The sequence below is a fragment of the Penicillium macrosclerotiorum genome, assembly GCF_028827735.1.
Source record: "Penicillium macrosclerotiorum strain IBT 26536 chromosome Unknown utg000002l_segment0_segment0, whole genome shotgun sequence".
NCBI classification, from domain to species: domain Eukaryota; kingdom Fungi; phylum Ascomycota; class Eurotiomycetes; order Eurotiales; family Aspergillaceae; genus Penicillium; species Penicillium macrosclerotiorum.
The window spans coordinates 2,067,444-2,089,534 of NW_026643082.1; the positions used below are offsets into that span (position 1 = coordinate 2,067,444).

At 49.5% G+C, this 22,091-nt stretch overlaps 6 protein-coding genes across 6 annotated transcripts; 5 read left to right on the top strand and 1 right to left on the bottom strand.

Annotated features, from left to right (window-relative positions):
* Positions 1-11: 11 nt before the first annotated feature.
* smc4 (condensin subunit SMC4) lies at positions 12-4,531 on the top strand (the record flags this gene model as incomplete). The annotated part of the gene is made up of 4 exons (XM_057073601.1): positions 12-1,847; positions 1,898-4,240; positions 4,300-4,377; positions 4,436-4,531. The coding sequence occupies 4 exons, from the start codon at positions 12-14 to the stop codon at positions 4,529-4,531; spliced, it is 4,353 nt and encodes a 1,450-aa protein (XP_056937242.1).
* An 817-nt stretch (positions 4,532-5,348) lies between these two features.
* Positions 5,349-8,298, top strand: N7462_001876 (GH92 family glycosyl hydrolase; the record flags this gene model as incomplete). The annotated part of the gene is made up of 11 exons (XM_057073602.1): positions 5,349-5,744; positions 5,807-5,953; positions 6,006-6,126; positions 6,178-6,690; positions 6,755-6,845; positions 6,902-6,995; positions 7,054-7,444; positions 7,500-7,588; positions 7,641-7,711; positions 7,769-7,861; positions 7,926-8,298. 11 exons carry the CDS (start codon positions 5,349-5,351, stop codon positions 8,296-8,298), a joined length of 2,379 nt encoding a protein of 792 aa, XP_056937243.1.
* Positions 8,299-10,351: 2,053 nt separating this feature from the next.
* On the bottom strand, positions 10,352-10,732 carry N7462_001877 (uncharacterized protein; the record flags this gene model as incomplete). Its single annotated transcript, XM_057073603.1, has 2 exons — positions 10,352-10,574; positions 10,602-10,732. The coding sequence occupies 2 exons, from the start codon at positions 10,730-10,732 to the stop codon at positions 10,352-10,354; spliced, it is 354 nt and encodes a 117-aa protein (XP_056937244.1).
* Positions 10,733-12,193: 1,461 nt separating this feature from the next.
* N7462_001878 (glycoside hydrolase family 16 protein) lies at positions 12,194-13,354 on the top strand (the record flags this gene model as incomplete). Its single annotated transcript, XM_057073604.1, has 2 exons — positions 12,194-12,996; positions 13,057-13,354. The coding sequence occupies 2 exons, from the start codon at positions 12,194-12,196 to the stop codon at positions 13,352-13,354; spliced, it is 1,101 nt and encodes a 366-aa protein (XP_056937245.1).
* Positions 13,355-14,755: 1,401 nt separating this feature from the next.
* N7462_001879 (bifunctional cytochrome P450/NADPH--P450 reductase) lies at positions 14,756-18,349 on the top strand (the record flags this gene model as incomplete). Its single annotated transcript, XM_057073605.1, has 6 exons — positions 14,756-14,876; positions 14,954-15,199; positions 15,262-15,702; positions 15,757-16,743; positions 16,795-16,908; positions 16,962-18,349. The coding sequence occupies 6 exons, from the start codon at positions 14,756-14,758 to the stop codon at positions 18,347-18,349; spliced, it is 3,297 nt and encodes a 1,098-aa protein (XP_056937246.1).
* Positions 18,350-18,881: 532 nt separating this feature from the next.
* On the top strand, positions 18,882-20,949 carry N7462_001880 (MFS transporter; the record flags this gene model as incomplete). Its single annotated transcript, XM_057073606.1, has 7 exons — positions 18,882-18,931; positions 18,982-19,102; positions 19,517-19,599; positions 19,655-19,740; positions 19,810-20,196; positions 20,249-20,331; positions 20,383-20,949. The coding sequence occupies 7 exons, from the start codon at positions 18,882-18,884 to the stop codon at positions 20,947-20,949; spliced, it is 1,377 nt and encodes a 458-aa protein (XP_056937247.1).
* Between the last annotated feature and the right edge of the window lie 1,142 nt (positions 20,950-22,091).

Genomic DNA, 22,091 nt, shown 5'->3' on the forward strand with positions numbered 1-22,091 from the left:
TGCGACAAGAAATGGCTTCGCTCGCAAAGGGCCGACCCTCGCGCCGCGCCGCTGCGCGCCGGAGCTATGTGGTTGAAGAGACCTCTGAATCCGAGGACCCTGGCAATGTAACACCCACGCCCGAGACACACAACGACGATGACGATGAGAGTTCAGAAGAGGAGGACTATACCCCAATTCCTAACAAGGCAAAGCGCGCACCAGGGAAGCGGATGACTCTTGACCCCGTCACACCCGCCACAGTGCGACCTGCGCAAAAGTCCCGAAGGTCGGTCGCATCGGTCGCATCAACCGAAGACGAGTCAGATGCCTCTCAGGCCAGTGATATAGACGACAATGACGAGAATGAGGAGAGCTTTGCTTCAGTCGCGGTGGACCCGGACTCTCCATCGAACCAGGCGGCGTTGAAGAGAAAAAGTATCGAGCCCGCGGAGGCTGATCCTGATTCTCCTTCGAACAAGGCGGCGTTGAAAAGACAAAGTATGGCTGCTCCCCGCAAGAGTCGTGGCTCAATCACGCCCAAGCCGACAAAGGGCTCACTTCCCACTCCAGAGCCGTCCGCGTCGCCAGAGCCAACTTCAGCACGCGCACATCGGGAAAGTGTGCCGCCCCTCTCCGATATCACTGAATCCGCTGTCAACAACTCGTCGCCGTCCAAGCAAACCGAAGATCCCAAATCCCAAATCTCGATCATCAACCCGAACTCGACCGTCTTGGAGAAACCGATGGACATCGTGATGAAGTCGAGGAATATGGCAATTCCAGCACCGGAGGAGCCAGCAGAGGCAAAGCCCCGGATGATCATCGAAAACTTGATTCTGACCAACTTTAAGAGTTATGCCGGTAAACAGGTTGTTGGCCCATTCCATGCTTCTTTCTCGTCAGTCGTCGGTCCCAATGGTTCGGGCAAGTCCAATGTCATTGATTCACTACTCTTTGTGTTTGGCTTCCGTGCTAGCAAGATGCGACAGGGCAAGATTTCGGCACTCATCCACAATTCGGCCCAATATCCAGACCTGCCATTCTGTGAAGTGGAGGTGCACTTCCAGCAAGTTCTGGACCTCCCAGAAGGTGGCCATGAGGTGGTTCCGGATTCTCACTTGGTAATTTCGCGACGAGCCTTCAAGAATAACAGCAGCAAGTATTACATGAACAAGAAAGAAACAAACTTCACTGCCGTGACCACCTTCCTCCGTGAACGGGGGATTGATCTTGACCACAAGCGATTCCTGATCTTGCAAGGTGAAGTCGAATCCATCGCTCAAATGAAGGCCAAGGCTACTGGTGAGCATGACGAAGGTCTTTTGGAGTACCTGGAGGACATCATTGGAACATCCAAGTATAAGACCCCAATCGATGAGGCAGCCACCGAATTGGAAACTTTGAACGATGTCTGTGTTGAGAAGAATAATCGAGTTCAGCACGTTGAAAAAGAAAAGACAGCACTGGAAGACAAGAAGAACAAAGCCCTTGCCTACATTCGTGACGAAAACGAGCTCGCCGACAAGCAATCCGCTCTCTATCAGATTTATATCGATGAATGTGCCGATAATGTCCGCGTCACCGAAGAAGCAATCCTTCAAATGCAAGAGCTGTTGAATATGGAACTTGAGAAACACGAAGGAAATGAGTCGGGCATTAAAGAGCTTGAAAAAGCCTACAAGCGCGGGGTTCGAGAATATGAAAGTATGGAGAAGGAATCCCAGAGCTTGACGAAAGAAATGGCAAAGTACGACAAGGAGACTGTCAAGTTCGAGGAAAAGAAGAAGTTCTTGCTGGGCAAGCAAAAGAAACTCGAGAAGACGATGCAGACTAGTCGCCTTGCTGCCTCTGAATGTCAGAGCCTGGTTGAGAAATTCTCCCACGATATCGAAAAAAGACCGCCGAAACATCTCAGCTAGAAGAAGAGATGAATTTGGAAGAGGAAGAGTTGAACTCGATCCGAGAGAGCTTGAAGGGCAAGACTGAAGGTCTTTCAGACCAAATTACCATCAAGCAAAAATCTCTGGAGCCATGGAACGAGAAAATCAATCAAAAGCAGTCCTCCATGGCTGTTGCGCAGAGCGAGCTTGACATTCTACATGAACGCAGCAATGCCGGGGCTGTCTTGCTGGAAGAGGCTCATGGCAAGATCGCGACCATCGAGGAGACTCTGGAAACCAAACAGAGTGAACTTGAAGAACGCCAAGCTCAGAAAGAGACCCTGGAAGCAGAAGTGGAGAAGCTTAAAGGTGACTTGAAGAAGTACTCTGCTCGTGAGCCCGAGGTTCGTTCGCACGTTTCCAGCGCACGACAAAAAGCCGATGAGGCACGCGTGAGCCTCGCAAACACACAAAATCGTGGCAGCGTTTTAACAGGATTGATGCGGCTCAAGGAGTCGGGCCGAATCGACGGTTTCCACGGTCGCCTGGGTAACCTTGGGACCATCGATGAGAAATACGATGTGGCCATCTCTACTGCTTGTCCAGCTCTTGATAACATGGTGGTTGAGACTGTTGAGGTTGGCCAACAGTGCATTGACTACTTGCGCAAGAACAACCTTGGTCGTGCCAATTTCATCCTTCTCGACCGCCTTCCTCGGCGTGACATGTCGACAATTTACACACCTGAGAGTGTTCCACGTCTCTTTGACCTCGTGAAGCCCAAAGATCCCAAGTTCGCTCCGGCATTTTACAGTGTGATGCAGAATACTTTGGTTGCAAATGACCTTGAACAGGCGAACCGCATTGCTTACGGTGCTAGACGGTGGCGAGTAGTGACTCTGGATGGTCAATTAATTGATGTCTCTGGTACCATGAGTGGTGGAGGTACTCGTGTCGCACGTGGTGCTATGTCATCCAAGCAAGTTGCAGATACCACCAAAGAGCAAGTCGCTCGTCTGGAGTCCGACCTGGAGGAGCTGGAACGAAAATTCCAACACTTCCAGGACAAGCAACGAAACATTGACGCCATGATGCGTGAGAAGACCGAGGAGATTCCGCGCGTTGAGACCAAGATTCAAAAGATCATGATCGAAATCGATAGTGCCAAGCGCAGTCTCGCTGATGCCCAACGACGAGTGAAGGAAATTAGCGCAGAGCACAAGCCTTCCAAGTCCGACCAATCCCAGGCTGCTGCCCTCGAGAGGCAAATTGAAGCCATGAATAATGAGATTGAGGAGCTCAATAGCGAGAAGAGCGGCATCGAAGAGGAGATTCAGGAATTACAAAGCAAGATCATGGAAGTTGGTGGTGTTCGTCTTCGTGGCCAGAAGGCAAAGGTTGACGGCCTGAAGGAGCAAATCAACATGCTGAACGAGGAGATCTCCAATGCAGAGGTCCAAAAGTCTAAGAACGAGAAGCTGATCACCAAGCATTCTAAGGCTCGCGATAGTTCCGCGAAGGAAATTGGCCAAATCACAGAGGACTTAGAAAGCCTCGAGGCAGATGTGGAGAACCAAGCCAACGATGCTTCTGAATGGAGACAAAAGGCCGACGAGGCTCAAGAAGCCCTTGAAACCAAGAAGGAGGAACTCAAGACTCTCAAGACGGAGCTTGACGATAAGGTGGCTGAGCTCAATGAGACCCGTGCTACTGAGATCGAAATGCGAAACAAGCTTGAGGAGAACCAAAAGGCACTTTCTGAAAACCAGAAACGTAGTCGTTACTGGGAGGAGAAGTTGTCTAAGCTTTCCTTGCAAAATGTCAGTGATTTGGGCGAGGAGCCAGCATCTACTGAGCTTCAGACCTACACCAAGGACGAGCTGGACGCCATGAACAAAGAGTCACTCAAAGCCGTCATTGCTGCGTTGGAAGAAAAGGTCCAGAATGCTTCGGTTGATCTCTCAGTCATTGACGAATACCGTCGGCGTGCCGCGGAACATGAGTCTCGGTCCGCAGATTTGGCTACTGCCCTTGCGTCTCGAGACGGCGCGAAGTCGCGACTTGATGGTCTTCGGTCCGCCCGCCTTAACGGTTTCATGGAAGGATTTGGCATCATCTCTCTCCGTTTGAAAGAAATGTACCAGATGATCACAATGGGCGGTAATGCTGAATTGGAACTGGTCGACTCATTGGACCCCTTTTCTGAAGGTATTTTGTTCTCGGTCATGCCTCCGAAGAAGAGCTGGAAGAATATTGGCAACTTGTCGGGTGGTGAGAAGACGCTATCAAGTTTGGCTCTTGTATTTGCTCTTCACCACTATAAGCCGACGCCGCTCTATGTCATGGATGAGATTGATGCTGCTTTGGATTTCCGAAACGTGAGTTCTATTTATTTCTCATTGCCACGTTTGACACGATACTAACTAAATGGCAATAGGTCTCAATTGTGGCCTCTTACATTAAGGAGAGGACCAAGAACGCGCAATTCATTGTCATTTCTTTGCGAAACAACATGGTGAGCGATTCCGACTCTTCGTATGCTCGGAATCTCCGCAAAGCTAATATTAATCCAGTTCGAACTTGCGTCTCGTCTTGTTGGAGTCTATAAGGTCAATCATATGACCAAGAGTGTTACGATAGAAAACAGAGACTACATCGAGGGTCGGTAACGACTGAAGAGATGAATTTTGCATGTTTCTTGTTTTTTTTTTTTTTTTTTTTTTTATAGCATCCATGGATATAGGTTTCCTGGCTGGACACGGTTGCCTCGTGCTTCTTTTTGATGATATCATGGGCTGGGAGTTTTTGGATATTTCAATGAATTTTTCTTTTTTTCTTTCATAAACTTCTATGCGTCTATCGAGTTCTTGCAAAGTCTTTCGTCCCGTACTTCAGAGAGAAAGATGTCCAGCAATTAATGGGTTGGATAGGCCAATCTGCAGGTCTACTTTGCTCCACCATTCAGGCCAACGGCCTAATTCTGTACTCTTTCGTTCGCACTGATACTCTAGCAAGCTTCGGCCAAGACCACTTTTCGTTATGCTCAAGCTTCGACCATGCCCCATAATGACGAAGTGTCTGTCGGGTGTTACATTGCCTTTTACTCCGCTAGCCACTGCCGATCAACTATGCCATGGCGCAAAACCCCCCACGGACCACAGGTTGCCGACACTCGCAGGCCATCCCAGATGCCATGTCGATTGATGCGGGGTAACCACGAGGCAGGCATAGTACGATGTAATATGCTGTTCCCAGGATCTACAAAATTTCTATGTCAATCGCTATGTAACAAGTAAAGGTTACACTGGTATTTGTACACTAGTGACAAAGGTCGGTCTTCATTGCGCGCTGGAATGTATTAAAAGGCTGGGAGGTGCGGTGTGCGCATTCCGCTCTCCAGAATTTTTGTTTTCTTTTTGGGCCTGCTGAATATGACTCTATAAATATTTCTTTGGTCTCCAATTTACTCGTTTCTCGTCCGATCAGATGCATTGGAATTCTAGACTAACCCGGGCTTTGGAGCTAGTATATCTTGTTGGTACAGCGACGGCTAGCCAGACAGACCTCTCAAAGTATGTGAATGCGCTTGTCGGGTCCGAAGGCCCGGAGGCAGGCACAGGTTTTGGTGGAGGAGACATTTTTGTTGGTGGTGTACGACCGTTTGGTGTGGCAAAGGTGGGAATCGATTCTACAGCCGCAAATTGGAGCACTGCGGTCTTGAATGGCGGGTGGACGCCCGATGGAAATGTTACGGGCATTAGTATGATGCACGAGAGTGGGACTGGTGGTGCTCCAAAGTATGGGTTGATTGCGCAGATGCCATTGACTTCTGTTGATGCGCCAGTGAACATACTGGACAATCAAACATACAGCCAGCCGAGAGTGAGTCTCACATGAGCAATATTGTTTGAAGTGAGAGGGTTGCTGATGTGCTTTGGAAATAGGTAGGGCAAGACGTGGCTCGTGTGGGGTATTTTAAGACGGAGCTGAAGAGCGGAGTTACAGTTGAACTATCGGCATCTCGACATGCTGGTATCATGGAGTACTCGTTTCCAAAGGGCGAGAAGCATATTCTCGTCGACCTGTCCCACGTATAGTTCCCTGCCAAGATGATTGATGACCCTATCTGACATATCCGAATAGTACCTGCCTGGATCTCCTGGTGACGCGAATAGTCAGTTCTTCGCTGGCGGAGAGATTCAAATTGAAGAAAGTGGGAAAGCCTATAGTGGTTACGGAACCTATATTGGTGGATGGAATAATGGTTTGTTCCCATTTAACTCCTATCAACATTAATGGTTAACAAAAGCTCCAGGGGCACCCTTCACTGTTTACTTTTATGGAGAATTTTCAGAGGCTCCGGACACTGCGAAAACTTTCTCCGGTGTCAACACAGATCCCATGCCCCATTACCAGAATCTCGCAAATGGTGGTACCAGTGAGCCAACATACGAAAACCAGGCCAAGGTGATTTCTGGACCAATGAACAACCGTATCGGCGTTCTTATGAGCTGGAACAATGGGCCCGCCTCCCATATCAGCTCGCGCGTGGGCATCTCCTCCATCTCTGCTAAGAAGGCTCGTTCCTATATCAAAAACGAAATCCCATCGTGGAAGTTAAATGACACTGTGATAGATGCCGTGAAGGAATGGAATGAGGATGTGTTTCAGAAAGTTCAAGTTCCGTTGGATGATTCCGCAAATCTGACCAATATTCGACTGCTGTATACTTCGCTCTACTTCATTCATTTGATGCCATCTGATCGGACAGGAGAAAACCCATTATGGCAGTCGGATGAGCCATATTGGGACGACTTTTACACCATGTGTAAGTACCTATATGGTCGACAAGATGTTTGTTCTGGAGAGTTATATTAATGAGTGGGCCCTAGGGGACATCTTCCGCTGTACTGTCAGCTTCTACCACATATTCCAGCCTGAATACTACGAGTCGATGATTCGAGGTCTGATTGATATCTATAAGTAAGTTGGACAGGGACGAGGCTCCATGCTTTCTCTAAAATAATTCATGAAAACAGACATGCAGGCTACATGCCAGATGGCCGCTCTGGGAATTGGAACGGCCTAGTCCAAGGTGGCTCCGACGCAGACAATGTCCTTGCTGACGCATACGTCAAAGGCCTTCGCGGGGGGAATTAACTGGACTGAGGGCTATGCAGCCATGAAAAAGGATGCAGAGATCACCCCGTACAATACATTTGACCCTACCGACTTCACTGCTAGCACCAAGGAAGGACGAGGTGCTCTAGATGACTGGAAAGAGCTCGGATATGTGTCCCAAGACCGCAATACCCGTTGTATCTCTCGAACTATTGAGTACAGTCTTAATGACTTTGCGGTCAGCCAGGTAGCAGCAGGGGAGATGCCTAGCGACCAAGAGAAATATCGCAACCGGTCTGCGGGCTGGCAGAATATCTGGGATGCTAACGTGAAGAGCCTGAATTTTACTGGCTTCCTAGCCCCAAGACTCTCCGATGGGTCCTTCAATAGCAGTGCTTATGATCCACTCTACTGCTACGACTGTGAGTGGTCATCGTATACGTACGAGGCCATTCCCTGGGGTATGTCGCTCTAGGAAATTCACTCAAAGAATGGGGCTTACCTAGGTTTAAATAGAATATTCATTTGTCATTCCTCATGATATGCTAACGCTCATAAAATTCATGGGTGGTGCCGAGACGTTCGAGTCTCGCCTTGATCTGATGGTTGGTTCGATTTTTCTGACGCTCGATAAACACCTCTAATGGTGGATTCTAGTTTATACCCAACACCTCGGTCCAGGATCTCGGAGCCAACGGTGCTGGTATAACTACCTTGATTAACATTGGGTCTGTCCCTCAACTCTAAATTTGTCTTGGCAAATACTCTAACGTCCTCGATTCTAGAAACGAGCCTGATTTTGCCACGCCGTATCTATACAACTACGTCAATAAGCAAGCTAAGAGTGTTTTGCAATCTCGCAGCCTTGCGACCCAATAGTATGTTTTCCCAGTGTACGTACAAGACTGATTGCACATCTCTAATGGTGTTGAAACCCGACAGCTTCAAGGACACGGCCTACGGTATTCCTGGAAATAGTGATGCAGGGGCTATGAACTCCTGGCTTCTGTGGCAAATGCTTGGTATTTATCCCGTTGTCACTCAACCGGTGTACCTCCTGTCCTCTCCCTGGTTTCCCGATCTGAATATGACCGTCAACGGAAATCAAACGTTGCGTATCATAGCAAATGGGCTGGAAGATGGGTACTACGTGCAAGATGTGAAGATAAATGGCAAGCCATGGAGTAAGAACTGGTTCGAGCATGACGACGTTATGACCAATGGAGGCACTATCGAGTTTGAGCTTGGAGCGGATGCAAAGGCGTGGGAATCTGGAGAGGCGCCACCATCACCCGGCCATGTGGAGCTGGCATGAGAACGAGAAGAGCGGTCACGGTTGATTATACTCGGAGATGGAGGACAAGAAAGTTGATAGGTAGCAAGGTAGTGTTTAGAGAGTCGGGTCAACAGACTAAACATGATCATTTTCCCACCGACGAGCGATCCGCCTGGTATTCCTGCGCATATCAGCGTATCACCCATCAGCTTCTCATCTTGTGATAGCGTCGCTGTTCAGCCGGGCGAATCAATCAACCCCGCCCGCAAAACGGCCAAAGTGTTGGTTGGCGTGTTGGCCCGTTGCCCCCCGTTGGTGACTCGGCCAGCACCGCCCCAATCGAGCAGCCATTCGACCATTTCAACGAGCTCATGTGGCAGCATAGCTAGAGCCCCCGCAAGGTTTCTTTATGATTTTATATCGTATAAATAGCTGACATTTGGAGAGAATATCAATATGTGGGTCGTTGTTTGCAGAAAACAACCATCTGGGCCCATCTCGCCCTCTGCATGAATGAGTCTTAGCTCTACGGGAACAACCAACATCAACGATCTCACGATAACCAATCCCCGAGGCCCCTGAGCCGCGGGTTTCCGGATCGCGCAACCTGCTGTGAAAACCAACTGCAGTAGCGCTGACGGGCACATCCCCAACAAAGACACAGCCATAGGGCCAATGGCCTCAGCCCGCAACGACAGGGTTTCCAGGTTTGTGTTCTCTAGGAAGCAGATCGCTGCTTCTCGGGGCCGCCAAGACCAACGTTTCTTTGACGTCAGCGCGGGACAGTCCACGAGAGGATGCGGTTGGGGGTCAATTGGATCGCGCTTCTTGTTGCGGGGCGGAATGGGAGAAGATGAATGGGGGTATAAGAGGGGCAGATATTCTCCCCAGTCACTGCCGTTCTTTTTCGCTTTCCTGGTTGGCAGTTAGTACAGTTAGTGAGTTAAGTCACTGTCGAGGTCGACCATCAACAAGTCGAACCTGTCCAGCGGACCCCACGCGGTGCTGTATATTGTTGTCGGCTCTCCAAAAGCGTCCAAAAAACCATCAATTATCCCACTGGGGACTTGCCAGACTCGAAAATAAGCAGATCGTCTACTTCAAATGGTGAGTGTGCATATATTTTCCACGGATCACCTCTCCAAGTCCGGGCGGCCCGTCATGCTAGACCCATGGAAATGATCAACTTCTCGAAGCGATCGTTGTTCTGACCATTCCGCTTCTTGCCAGGCGCCAGTCGACTCTCATCTCGCCCCGCGCGATTCCAATGGGTGTCCGAGTACACTGTCAGGCGGTGCGATCGCGGGTATTGTGCTTGGCTCGATCGCGGGCACTCTAATCTTCATCGGGCTTTGGCGCCTGCTCACGCTCCCCGGCGTGTGGAGCAGCGAAGGTGATGTCGGATATCGACCTCCTGTGACTCGGACACGCGGTCGCCGACGGCGGAGAAGCGCACCGTCGTACGTGGAGTATGTCGAAAAGCCAAGAAGCGTTTCAGTCAGTCGGCGGTATCATGAGGATGTGATGCGACCGACCCAGGTGTATCTGAGTTGAATGGGGGGCGCGGCTCTCGACGGGACTGTATGGATGAGAATAATGGGTAATGGCTGATGGCGTTTCAATGGATTCTTAGGGTCATCTTGTTAAAATCTGGATCTTGTCTTGGAAATGGGTTACTGGTTATATGAAAAGGGTCAAGTTGGGTATGGGACGAGGCACTCCACGCCAACACGCCCCTTAGATGAGTGCCAAGAGTTTATGAATTAATGGTCCTCTTGTTTCAAATTCAGAAATGGAAATTGATTACCAATTTCGGTTCTCCTGGACTCTCTGGGGACTCCCTGGGGACTCGGTTTTTACTAGCTGATCTCTGCCCTGTAGCAGAGTGGAGGCACGACTACCCGAAGGATGATATATCTATGGTATTGGGCAGCTTCCGGCGCGTCCATCCTTGGACTTCGTACTCATCATCATTCTCCATACCACGAAGGGATGCAAGTGTGTTTGCATTACACAGGGGCACTGTAGACACTGTCGTGTACTCCGTACAGTAGCACATTAAATGGTACAACCTGACTGGCCATGGTTCCTCTTATTGCTTGGTGGGATTTTGGGCTTGGCCGGCACTTGAACGGCCAATTGCTTCAACGGCTCTTGTACGGGGCGGCGCCCCTCCAGCTTCCGTATCGGCCTGTATTGGAGCTTGGCGAATGAACACGTTCGGTTGCGGGTATCTCGAAGAATTAGGCTTGCTCGTCTGAGCAGCGCGAACCGGATCCATATCATGAAGGGGTGGGAGCGCCTGCACTGACGAACTGATTGGGTCAATCCCGGAAATTTACCTGGCAACATCGAGATCCGTGGGTCTCTCCATCGGGACGGGGACCAGATACTGTACTGTACTCCGTTCAAAGCTCCGTCGGAGCTGGGCCTCGTCGGCGTCGTGCAATTGGTATTTGAAGTGGAGTTCCATGAGCGGGGAAAGGCCCACAGCAATCGGTCGCTTCAGTTGGCGGAGAACAGCAGGTTCTGCAGAGACAGGTGGAGCAACAACAATGCTGATCCTAACATACAGGACGTGGGCTTGTGGGATTTGGGGAGGTTCGAAAAAGGGGACAAAATTACAGGGACGACCACCGGCTCTCCTGCACTTCCCCTCTCGAATTTCCCTTCCCTTTCGTCTCGCTATCTATGCACGGTGTGCTTGTTGTTGTGAGTGCTGGATTTGGAACTATCATTAGTGCCACGTCCACACCCGCCGGACACAGGAGACATGCAAGATCACCATGGCAGAAAGTGCATAGGATCCTGGACCTCTTATCTTGGAAGGAGGATGGACAAATTGGTGTCGCGAGGACTTTCTTTCACGCGCGCCTTGGCCCTTCTGGGGCAAGCAGGCCTAGACCGGGATCATCGCGGAGCTAGTATTGGTGCTGTTTTTGCTTCTCTTCAGGCTAGAGTCTTGTGTCACTTGGCAGATCAATCCTTCGGTCGTGGAGCTCAACGAGGCACGCGAAGCACAATGGGGATGCACGCCTGGAGTCATCGAGGGATGTGCCCCCTATGTTTAGTCCGATCGGGGACCCTCCGGAGAGTACAGAGCCAAACTGGGCACAGACGGACCCTCGTTCAGGGCCCAAGTGGGTTTGGACCGGGCCCCTGATGACCCTGACGGAACACCACCTCTCCTCCCCACTTTCCCCCATCAACTCATCTGCCTATCCGCCCATCTTACCTATCTGGCTCCTGTCTATTATTTCCCTGCACTTGGCCGTGGATCCTGGTCTTATCGGCTGCGTGCGATCGGCCAATGGCGATCCCCAACCCCCGTGCAGACCCGGCGGTTGCGGCCGCCGACGTCCAAACAAGTGGTGCCCTGACCCTGCCCGGACCCTGCAAAGGTTTTACAGCCTGGCACTGGGCCGGTGGTCACTTGCTGCATGGGGCGTAGAGGGTGCAGATCAGTGTAAACTTGCTTCACCTGGCTAGCTGCTCCTGGTTAGCATGGAACAAACCATAATAATCAGCGTGCAGCGTTTTTCCCTTACTGTCCGCACCATCAAAATATACACAGCACTAGGCCAGAATATGCCGCGCATCCACTTGCTAGGCTGGTGTGGCGTTTCTTTTCCCCCCCTCCCCAGCTTTGATGCTGTGACTGTTCTCCTTCTCTTTACTCTTCTCCTCTCGTTCAGACTGATAGTGTTGTTGGTGGTTTTTTTCCCACCTGTCCAATCCTTTTTTTTCTGGCGTGCGATTCTGTTCGCACATCCACTCTTTGATATACTTCATTTGAGGCGCTTTGACGTCCTCTGGTTCATTCATTCTTCCGCTATACCCCTGCGTGTATACTTGGAGCAGTAATACTGAGAGGAGAAACGACGACACCGACTTCTGGCATTCATTGGAAGCTTCCAATCGATTGTTCTCCATCATGAAGGGCCTCTCGCATATTGCCGCTCTAGCGGCCCTGGTCGGCTCTGTCGCTGCTCAGACCTTTACTGAGTGCAACCCCCTCGAGAAGACATGTCCATCTGACCCGGCCCTCGGTACCGAACATACGTGGTGGTTCAATGAGACCCTCGACGACTCGATCTGGAACATGACCACCGGCACCATTGATTACGTCAACGATGGCGCCGAATTCACCATCAGGGCCGTCAATGAATCTACACTGCTCCAGTCCAACTTCTATATCTTCTTCGGCGTGGTGGAATCTTGGGTCAAAATGGCGGTGGGAAATGGTATCGTGAGTAGTGTGGTGCTAGAATCGGACGACCTCGACGAAATCGATTGGGAATGGGTTGGCTACAACACCAGCGCCGTGCAGACCAACTTCTTTGGCAAGGGAAACACCACCAGCTACGACCGTGGAGAAACCTTCGCTGTCACGAATGCCGATACCGAGTTCCATAACTACACGACATACTGGGCTCAAGATAGGCTAGAATGGTGGCTCGATGGCACGCTACTCCGCACCCTGAACTATGACGATCCCCTTGCGGTATACGGCAAGAATTACCCTCAGACACCTTGCCAGGTGAAAGTCAGTAACTGGCCTGCTGGCCTAGAGAGTGCGTCTCAGGGAACCGTTGAATGGGCTGGTGGCATTGTTGATTATGACGATGCTCCGTTCACAATGACTGTGCAACGAATTCGTGTTCAAGATTTCCATACCGGAAAGGAATACACTTACGGTGACAAAACAGGCTCCTACAGCAGCATCCAAGTTACATCGTGAGTCTCATCTTGCTATTCATTCATCGTATCACCTACTCTAACACAATTTTTTCTCAGGGGTAACTCGAGCGCTCTGAACGAGCTCAACAAACCCCCTGCCAAGAGTCTGGCTGAGAAATGGGACGATCTTGGCGAAGGTGCCCACATTGGCATCTACTGTGGCGCTGCCGCGGCCGGTGTGCTTGCCATCGCCGGTTTCCTGATCTGGTGCCTGCGTCAACGCCGCAAGGGCCGTCTGGAACATGCTCTTGATAACTCGCGCTATGCCGAGGAGCGCACGGAGATGCAGAACTACCAGAATGACTGGAAGCAGACCGAGTTCAAGAACAGTGGCTATAGCAAAGTGCACAGCTAGTCAGATTCAGAGCGCGTTATGTTTTTTTTTTTTTTTTTCTTCATGACTCTCGTTTTCAATCTCTGTGCACAGCTCCAATTTCTTTCTCTCTGCTATTGCCACCGGTTCTGTGACCCTGTGCTCTTCGTGCTATTCCGATCATTCAGATGCTACCATGATTTTCACCTGCTATGCCAATGAGAAGAGGTCTTTCTCGCCTTGGCATCTTGATTTTCTTCAAGTGGGTGTCTGCGTGGCCAGAGAGGATAACTCCGTAATGACCCTCTCTCATACTCTATCTTTTAGCTGTCGACCTTTGACTAGGTGACGACCTACGCTCATTGGATCGGTGGCTTCCTTTCGTTGTTGATATCCATTTCTCTCCCGAGGAATTTTGTCCGTTTTCTTTTCCATTTCCATACGTTTTGTGTTGTTTTTTTTGGGGCCAAAAGCCGTCGGCGTTTATACGGGCCTCTTTCAGCCATCCACTCAACGACTTTTCGTTCCCTTGGGAACACCAGAGCTTGCGCACGCTCGCATGAATTGTACATATTTTTCTCACAAGATACTGAACTTCCAAAACTCTAATTCGCTGCACTTTCTTGTAGCTGAGAAACACAGGCGTTCAAGGGATGTATATCCTTACATGGACCAGCCTAGTCCCATCTAAAATTAGGCGTGCCCGATGAGCCACATGTAAGATGACCTCATACCTACACTGACCCACGCTAATAATCAATTGGTGAAAATTGCTCCGAGCCCGACAGCCCTGTCACTCTATTCACCTTCGGTCGGACCGGTCGGCGACAACTCACCGTCTCCGTTTCCGACCGGCACGGCATGTCTCTTGGCCAACGGCGAACAACCCAATTCTAACGAGGAACTTGGCAATTGCTCCGCGAGCGGATCGCATCGATTGGCTCTCGCCGCAGCCGAGGCATCTTGGTGGAACCAGGCGACTACGAAAAGTTTCGCTCTTGTCCGCGCGATTCAATTGTGCGAGGCAGTTGAAGCCTCTTGTGAAGGAGATCTGTGTATAGATTGAAATCTTGCAATGTGGTATGATATGTGCAACCTAGATCATGTCATGGCGTTGCCTGTGCCATGGTTTAAATACCTGATGCAATCTCATCCCTAAAGTCAATACTCGGCGGTGCAGCTCCAATTGAGCTTCGACCTTAAAAGCCAACCAGAACGCGTCAAACGCCCCAGACACCACGGAAGAGTTACCAGGATTGGTCTATCGGATTTGACGACTCGTCAGGCCCTCAACCCCGCTCATCTGACGATCCGATAGCGATCGCCTTCTGAAGGTTCTCAACTCGTTTCTTTTTCACATATAGTTCACTGGATTCCTTTACCAAACGACTGCATCTCGGTCGCTGAATTTTTTTCTTTTTTTCGCCGTTGACGGCCACTTCAATGAGTGCATCCAAGGAGATCCCTATTCCTGGCCCCAAAGGGGTCCCGATCTTGGGAAACATCTATGATATCGAGCCTGAAGTCCCACTCAACAGCATCGATTTGCTGGCCGACAACTATGGTAAGCTTGAGAATAATGCCATGAATAGAGTAGATCTGGGTTTAAAAAAAACTGACTGAATAATCTACTTTACACAGGTCCTATCTTTCGGCTCACAACTTTTGGCTCACCACGAGTATTCGTCAGCTCCCATGAGCTAGTCGACGAGGTCTGCGATGAAGAGCGCTTTGGAAAAGTGGTCACGCAGGGGCTGAAGGAGATCCGGAATGGAACTCACGATGGCCTCTTCACCGCTAATTATCCTGGCGAGGAGAACTGGGCCATAGCGCATCGCGTCCTGGTCCCTGCATTTGGACCACTTATGATCCGTGGCATGTTTGATGGTGAGGAACGCCTGGATGTGCATCGCTGTTTGAATTGATATCATTCTAAATACATTGACTAGACATGTATGATATCGCCGGTCAGTTGGTTATGAAATGGGCGCGACAAGGTCCCAATGTCCCGATCACCGTTACCGATGACTTTACTCGCCTGACGCTCGATACTATTGCGCTATGCGCAATGGGCACTCGTTTCAACTCCTTCTACCATGACGATATGCACCCCTTCGTCGAGGCAATGGTGGGGTTGCTCGCGGGCTCAGGCAACCGGGCTCGGCGTCCCGCTTTGCTCAACAACTTGCCGACCAGTGAGAACTCCAAGTATTGGAACGATGTCACCTACCTTCGCAATTTGTCCCAGGAGCTAGTGGATTCTCGGAAAAACAACCCAGAGGATAAGAAAGACCTTCTCAATGCGCTTATCCTGGGCCGTGATCCTGTGACTGGCAAGGGCATGACTGATGACTCGATTGTGGACAATATGATCACTTTCCTGATTGCTGGTGACTTTGAACCCTTTCCCTGAACCCCATGTCTATGCACTAATAGAGAGACAGGTCATGAAACTACCTCTGGCATGTTGTCATTCCTTTTCTACTACTTGCTCAAGACCCCGCACGCCTACAAGAAGGCGCAAGAAGAGGTAGACCGCGTAATTGGTCGACGCAAAATTACAGTGGAGGACATGTCCAAGCTGCCTTACATCACAGCAGTCATGCGTGAAACCTTGCGCTTGAAGCCGACCGCTCCTATGATCGCTATCCATGCCCACCCTACCAAGAACAAAGAAGATCCTGTCACGTTGGGAGGCGGAAAATATGTTCTTCAAAAGGATGAGCCCATTGTACTTCTCTTAGGCAAGATGCAGCGCGACCCGAAGGTATATGGTCCTGATGCCGACACATTCAAACCAGAGAGAATGCTGGATGAGAACTTCGAGAAGCTGCCTAAAAACGCATGGAAGCCATTTGGCAACGGAATGCGTGGCTGTATCGGACGCCCATTTGCATGGCAAGAAGCGCTTTTGGTTGTTGCAATACTGCTTCAGAACTTCAACTTTCAGATGGATAATCCTAGCTATGACCTGCGTATTAAGCAGACTCTTACCATCAAGCCCAAGGACTTCCAGATCAGGGCATCCCTGCGTCAAGGGCTTGACCCGACAAAGCTTAGCCTATTTCTGAGTGGCACAACTGGTGCGATTGACTCAGCGAATGTCGCCGATCGGGAGCGAAAGCCAAGGCCGGCTCAGGTAAATGGCAAGCTAAAGCCCATGCACATCTTCTACGGAAGTAACACCGGCACCTGTGAAGCCTTTGCCCGCCGACTTGCAGATGACGCTGTTGCATATGGATATGCGGCACAGACCAGTTCTTTGGATTCCGCAATGCAGAATATTCCTAAGGACGACCCTGTCGTCTTTATCTCTGCATCTTATGAGGGTCAACCTCCAGACAACGCAGCCCATTTTTTTGAATGGCTTAGTGCGCTCAAGGGAGATAGCTTGGACGGTGTCAATTATGCTGTGTTTGGTTGCGGTCACCGTGAGGACTCTAATCCACAACGTGTTTTTCAATATAACTGACTCTATTCAGATGACTGGGCATCCACATTCCACCGTATCCCCAAGGCAGTGAATGAGCTTATTCTTGAAAATGGGGAAACCGTCTTTGCGATATCGGCCTGGCCGATGCCGCTAATTCGGACATGTTCACTGATTTTGATGGATGGGGCGAGACTGCATTCTGGCCAGCAATTACAGCCAAGTTTGGAGGCAGTCCTGACAAGACAACCAAATCCAAATCTTCACTCCAGGTAGATGTCACATCAGGAATGCGCGCCTCTACTCTTGGCCTACAGCTCGAAGAAGGCTTTGTGGTTGAAAACAAGCCCCTAACGCAGCCAGGAGTTCCCACAAAGCGCCTTGTCCGCTTCAAGTTACCATCTGAAATGACTTATCAGTGTGGTGATTACTTGGCTGTGCTACCTGTGAACCCAAACCCCGTTGTGCGTCGTGCAATTAGCCGTTTTGACTTGCCATGGGATGCAGTATTGCGTGTGCAAAAACCCTCATCAGGCTCCAGCGCGCCGCCGGCAATTCCTGTCGACACACCAATCTCGGCGCTTGAGCTCTTCTCCACATATGTCGAGCTATCCCAGCCTGCATCGAAACGTGACTTGAACATTCTTGCAGATGCTGTTTTTGAGGACGCAGAGGTACAGGCCAAGCTGCGCTACCTAGCTTCTAGTCCCAGTCTATTCACAGCCGAGATTGTGCAGAAGCGTCTTAGTCCGCTGGACCTTTTGATGCGTTATCCGGCGATCAAGCTGTCCATTGGAGATTTCCTGGCTATGCTGCCTCCCATGCGTGTCCGCCAGTATTCAATCTCATCTTCTCCGCTCTCCGATCCTTCTGAATGCTCAATCACTTTCTCAGTGCTTGACGCACCCGCCATGTCCTCTGATCCTGGCAACGAAACCCCCGAGAAGTATCTTGGAGTGGCTTCAAACTACCTCTCCGAGCTTCAACCCGGTGAGCGCGCGCACATCTCTGTTCGGCCATCTCATTCGGGATTCAAACCTCCCGTCGATCTCGGAACTCCGATGATCATGGCTTGTGCAGGCAGTGGCCTCGCACCCTTCCGTGGATTCGTGATGGACCGTGCCGAGCGCATCCGTGGACGGCGCAGCTCCATGAACGCTGATGATGCCTCGGAAAGTGACCAGCCCGCAAGAGCTATCCTGTATGTCGGCTGCCGCACCAAACATCAGGACGACATCCATGCCGATGAACTGGCCGAATGGGCTGCACAAGGTGCTGTGGATGTTCGATGGGCATACAGTCGTCCCTCCGATGGCACAGAAGGCAAACATGTCCAAGATCTGATGTTGGAGGATCGCGAAGAACTCGTAGCCCTTTTCGAGAAGGGTGCGAACATCTACGTCTGCGGCAGCACCGGCGTGGGGGGCGGTGTTCGCGATGCATGCAAAACTATGTATTTGGAGCGACGACGTGAGAGAATCAATCAAGCAAAGGAGACCGGGGAGGAGTTGAGCTCGGAAGCAGAGTTAGATGAGGATAGTGCGGCAGATCGGTTCTTCGACCGACTTCGGACCAAGGAGCGATACGCGACCGATGTCTTCACTTAATTGGTACTGGTTGTCGTATTTGGCGCTATTTACTGTTTTTCTGACTTGTATTATCCTTCTTTTTACCAGTCTTACCAGTTTGAAATTGAGCTACATGCCGAGTTCCATATTATCACAATTTCACACCCAACCTAGCTTGTAATCCAAAATTATGATTTCAGCTCATGCCACCTTCAGCTGTCCTATGAACCCTCTCGCTCCGTTATTTTCGCCTCACTCCTAGTAGAAAATAGCCCCAGACTTGGGCGTGTGGGGCTGCCCCATCCTGACTGAAAGAATATCAAGTCCTTCCCGTATCCTCCCAGGGATTGGCACAATCCGGGGGAAATGTGGAGGCATGCGGGGAAAACAAGCTGTAGGTTTGGCTAGCCCCATGTTTTCTGAAAGCAGTCAAGGCTAAGAATTGGTGCCATTATTAGGGGTGAATTCATCCCAGAAACTGAGGAGTCTGCAAACCAGCTAGCGTCCCCCTAGGAGATAGGGATCTTTCAGAACACCTTACTACTTCATACTTCTTACATTCTGAGCAGTTATGGAGAAAGGAGAGGTTCCAGCCGATCGAATGCCTCATCTTGTGCACAGGTATTCATTTAACTAAAATGTGGTTCGCCTCATTCTGACTTTCTTATAAGCCATGCCCATGAGGGTGAGATTCCCGGTACTGTTGACTTGAGTGCCATTGAGGGCGACGATACAGCCTATGGACAGGCGCTGTACCCTGTTCCAGCCGAGGATCCCAATGATCCACTTCAGGTAAGGTGTCTCCCCCGATGTTGAATTTTTCTCTATGTTTCTGATGCATGCTTCTACTGCCAGTGGCCCACATGGAAGAAAAATATCATCCTAATTGTCGTTTCCGTATACTCATTTCTTGGAAATAGCTCTCTGACGGGCCCGTCTGTCTATATTAACCTATTCAGCGAAGAATTCAGCATCTCTCAAGCAGAGGCATCCGGGTTAATTTCCTATCCAAACCTAGCTTTTGGCTTTGGTGAGATCCTGTTCTTGAATTGAACACTCTTCAGAGCACTGATGGCGTTTAGGGTCCCTGATCCTGGTGCCAATGTATCTCAAAATAGGCCGACGTCCAGTCATACTGCTTTCAATAATAACCGCAAGTTTTGAGTCATCCTTATATTTTATTCGATTGTCGCTGATATTTCTTAGTTTCTCGCCGGGCTGATCGGTGCCTCCAGGGCGACGACTTATACTGGATTGATGATTGCGCGAATTTTTCATGGTTTTGGCAGGTATGCTGTCTTAAGCCCTCTTACTCCAAGCCATATATCAATTCATTATATATAGCGGAGTCTGTGAGAGTCTTCCTGTACAGCTGGTCAATGACATCTTTTTTATCCATGAGCGTGGGAAAAAGATAGGTTACTATACTAGTGAGTAATCCTCTCGCTAGCGTAGCGCTGAAAATATTTAGCTCATAAAAATAGTCTGTCTCTGTCTAGGATCAACCGGTCCTTTATATGCCGGCTACATGCTTGCGGGTGGTTTTTCATGGAGACTCTTTTTCTATGTTGAAGCTGCCTTTGCGGGGGCCTTACTCATCATGGCTTTCCTGTTTGTCGAAGAATCTACATATCACCGCAAAGAAAATTTACCGCCATCAAGTTCCTCAATTCATTCTTTTGAACTTCAAGATGGAAACGAGAAAACAGAACCTCCTGTTCAGCTGGAGAATACGCCGTCCACAACCGTTCCACTCCGAAATACATTTTTGACAACTCTCAAACCCTGGGGTTCCATTGACCCAGAGGCTGAGTTTTTCATGACTATTGCCCGATCCTTCACATATTTCCTCGTACCAGCAGTGTTCTGGGTTATCACCAGTTACGGTAAGAAGTCCATTGACACAACGTAAAAGCACGGGCTGATATCAGGTTTTAGGTTTATACATTGGCCTTGGTGCCCTGGCGTTTAACTACACCTTTCCAATTAAGATCACTGCCCCCCCTTATAACTGGAGTGAAGTAGGTCAAATTGAACTCCCGCTAAAAAGGAATCGCATTAACAAAAACTAGACGAACTCTGGCCTAATTGCCATAGCCAGTTTTATTGGCTACCTTCTTGCTGTCCCCTTCTCCTCGACCTCCGATCGACTAGCTGCCTACCGGACGAGACGTAATAACGGAATCCGTGAATCTGAAATGCGTCTCCCAGCTTTATTTCCTGCACTTCTTCTCGCCCCTGCGGGCCTGATTGTGTATGGATTCAGTGCTCAACGCAATCTACATTGGATTGGATACTTTGCCGGAGTAGCTATGAATCAGTTCGCGTCTTATTTTTATTTTACGTTTACCTTGGCATATGCCGTGGACTCTTACTACGCGAATACATCGGAGATGCTTATTGCAATGAACTTGGGCAAGCAAGCTATCTCGTTTGGAATGGGCTCCTATCTACTTGATTGGATTCTGACGAGAGGATATGCGGTGGTAATTTCGGGGATCTTTGGAGGTGTTGTTCTCGCAAACAATCTAATGGTAGTCGTCTTTGTACTTTTCGGGAAGAGAATCAGGAGATGGACGGCCGCATCTTGGCTGGGCAAGCTACACAAGAGGACTGCGACAAGGGATATGACACACTAGAAATGCGCAAGAATGGAAAGACCAAATAGGTGCTCTCAATCGCACAAATTTGATCTTTGCTATTTTTTTTTATTTTCGGCTGCCACCAATATTTCCATTTATAGCTATTCGCACGTTGGAGACGATGGGGATAGGGCTCTAACTTCCCAAAGCCTCAACAAAAAGTGGATCTCTCGCATGTGTTGAAGCGGGTTGTTTAACTTTCAGTTCACGACGAAGATAGTTTATTTGAGAGATCAATACGGTGGTTTCGATAGCAATTTTTATATGGCGTTCATCTGACTCTGATTTGCCTTTAAGCAGTTTAGAGAAGTCAAGGTATGAAGTTCATAGATATTATCCAGATCTAGTAGAGATTTAAATCACTTTTGTCACTGTTTATTAACAATTGTCTAACCTTGCCAAAGACAACGCATTTGCGTTATGATCCTGAGAAGTATTTTTGCTCTTTAAGGGGGTTGCAAACTCAACCAAGAACCGAACCATCCATCTATCCATGCGGAAACTTGTATCTGCAGACTCTCTACATGCCCGGTGAAATGCCATAAGGCGATCCATGCAGACATCGAGCGTCGGCCAAAGCTGGCAAAGGTGACTGAGTATGCAGAAGTTTTTCTCCAATCGCGATCTTGATCTTGCGACCTCTATATCATCATTCTCAAACAGTAGACTGTGGATCTGGACTGTTGATGCGATCAATAAGACGTGCCCAACCATGTTATACTTGGCATCACAACCAGATACCTCCTCTGAGGCATAGACAATATCGCATAAATTACTCGCATGCTGCTTGCATTTTTTAGCATAATATCTTCTTTGTCTGGCTTCAGTTTGCGAGTCTTCGTGAAGAAACCTGTAGAAGAGCATCTGCCCGAAGTGATAGTACCCTAGGTAAATGGCAACAAACATTCTGCCAAGGCCTAGAGCGGCGAAACGATTCAGATTCTCACGCGTGTCTCGTATGTGATCGGGCAATTCTTTCAGCCACACATCAAGTTGCCCAGAAAGATCTTCGATGTAAGTCATAATCGAATCAGGACCTGGTTCAACTTCCACAGCTTGTATATTGAAATCGTTGATTTGTTGCAGTATTCGGTTGAGGCGTACCATCTCCGCAAGAAGAGACGATTTGCTATTATTTT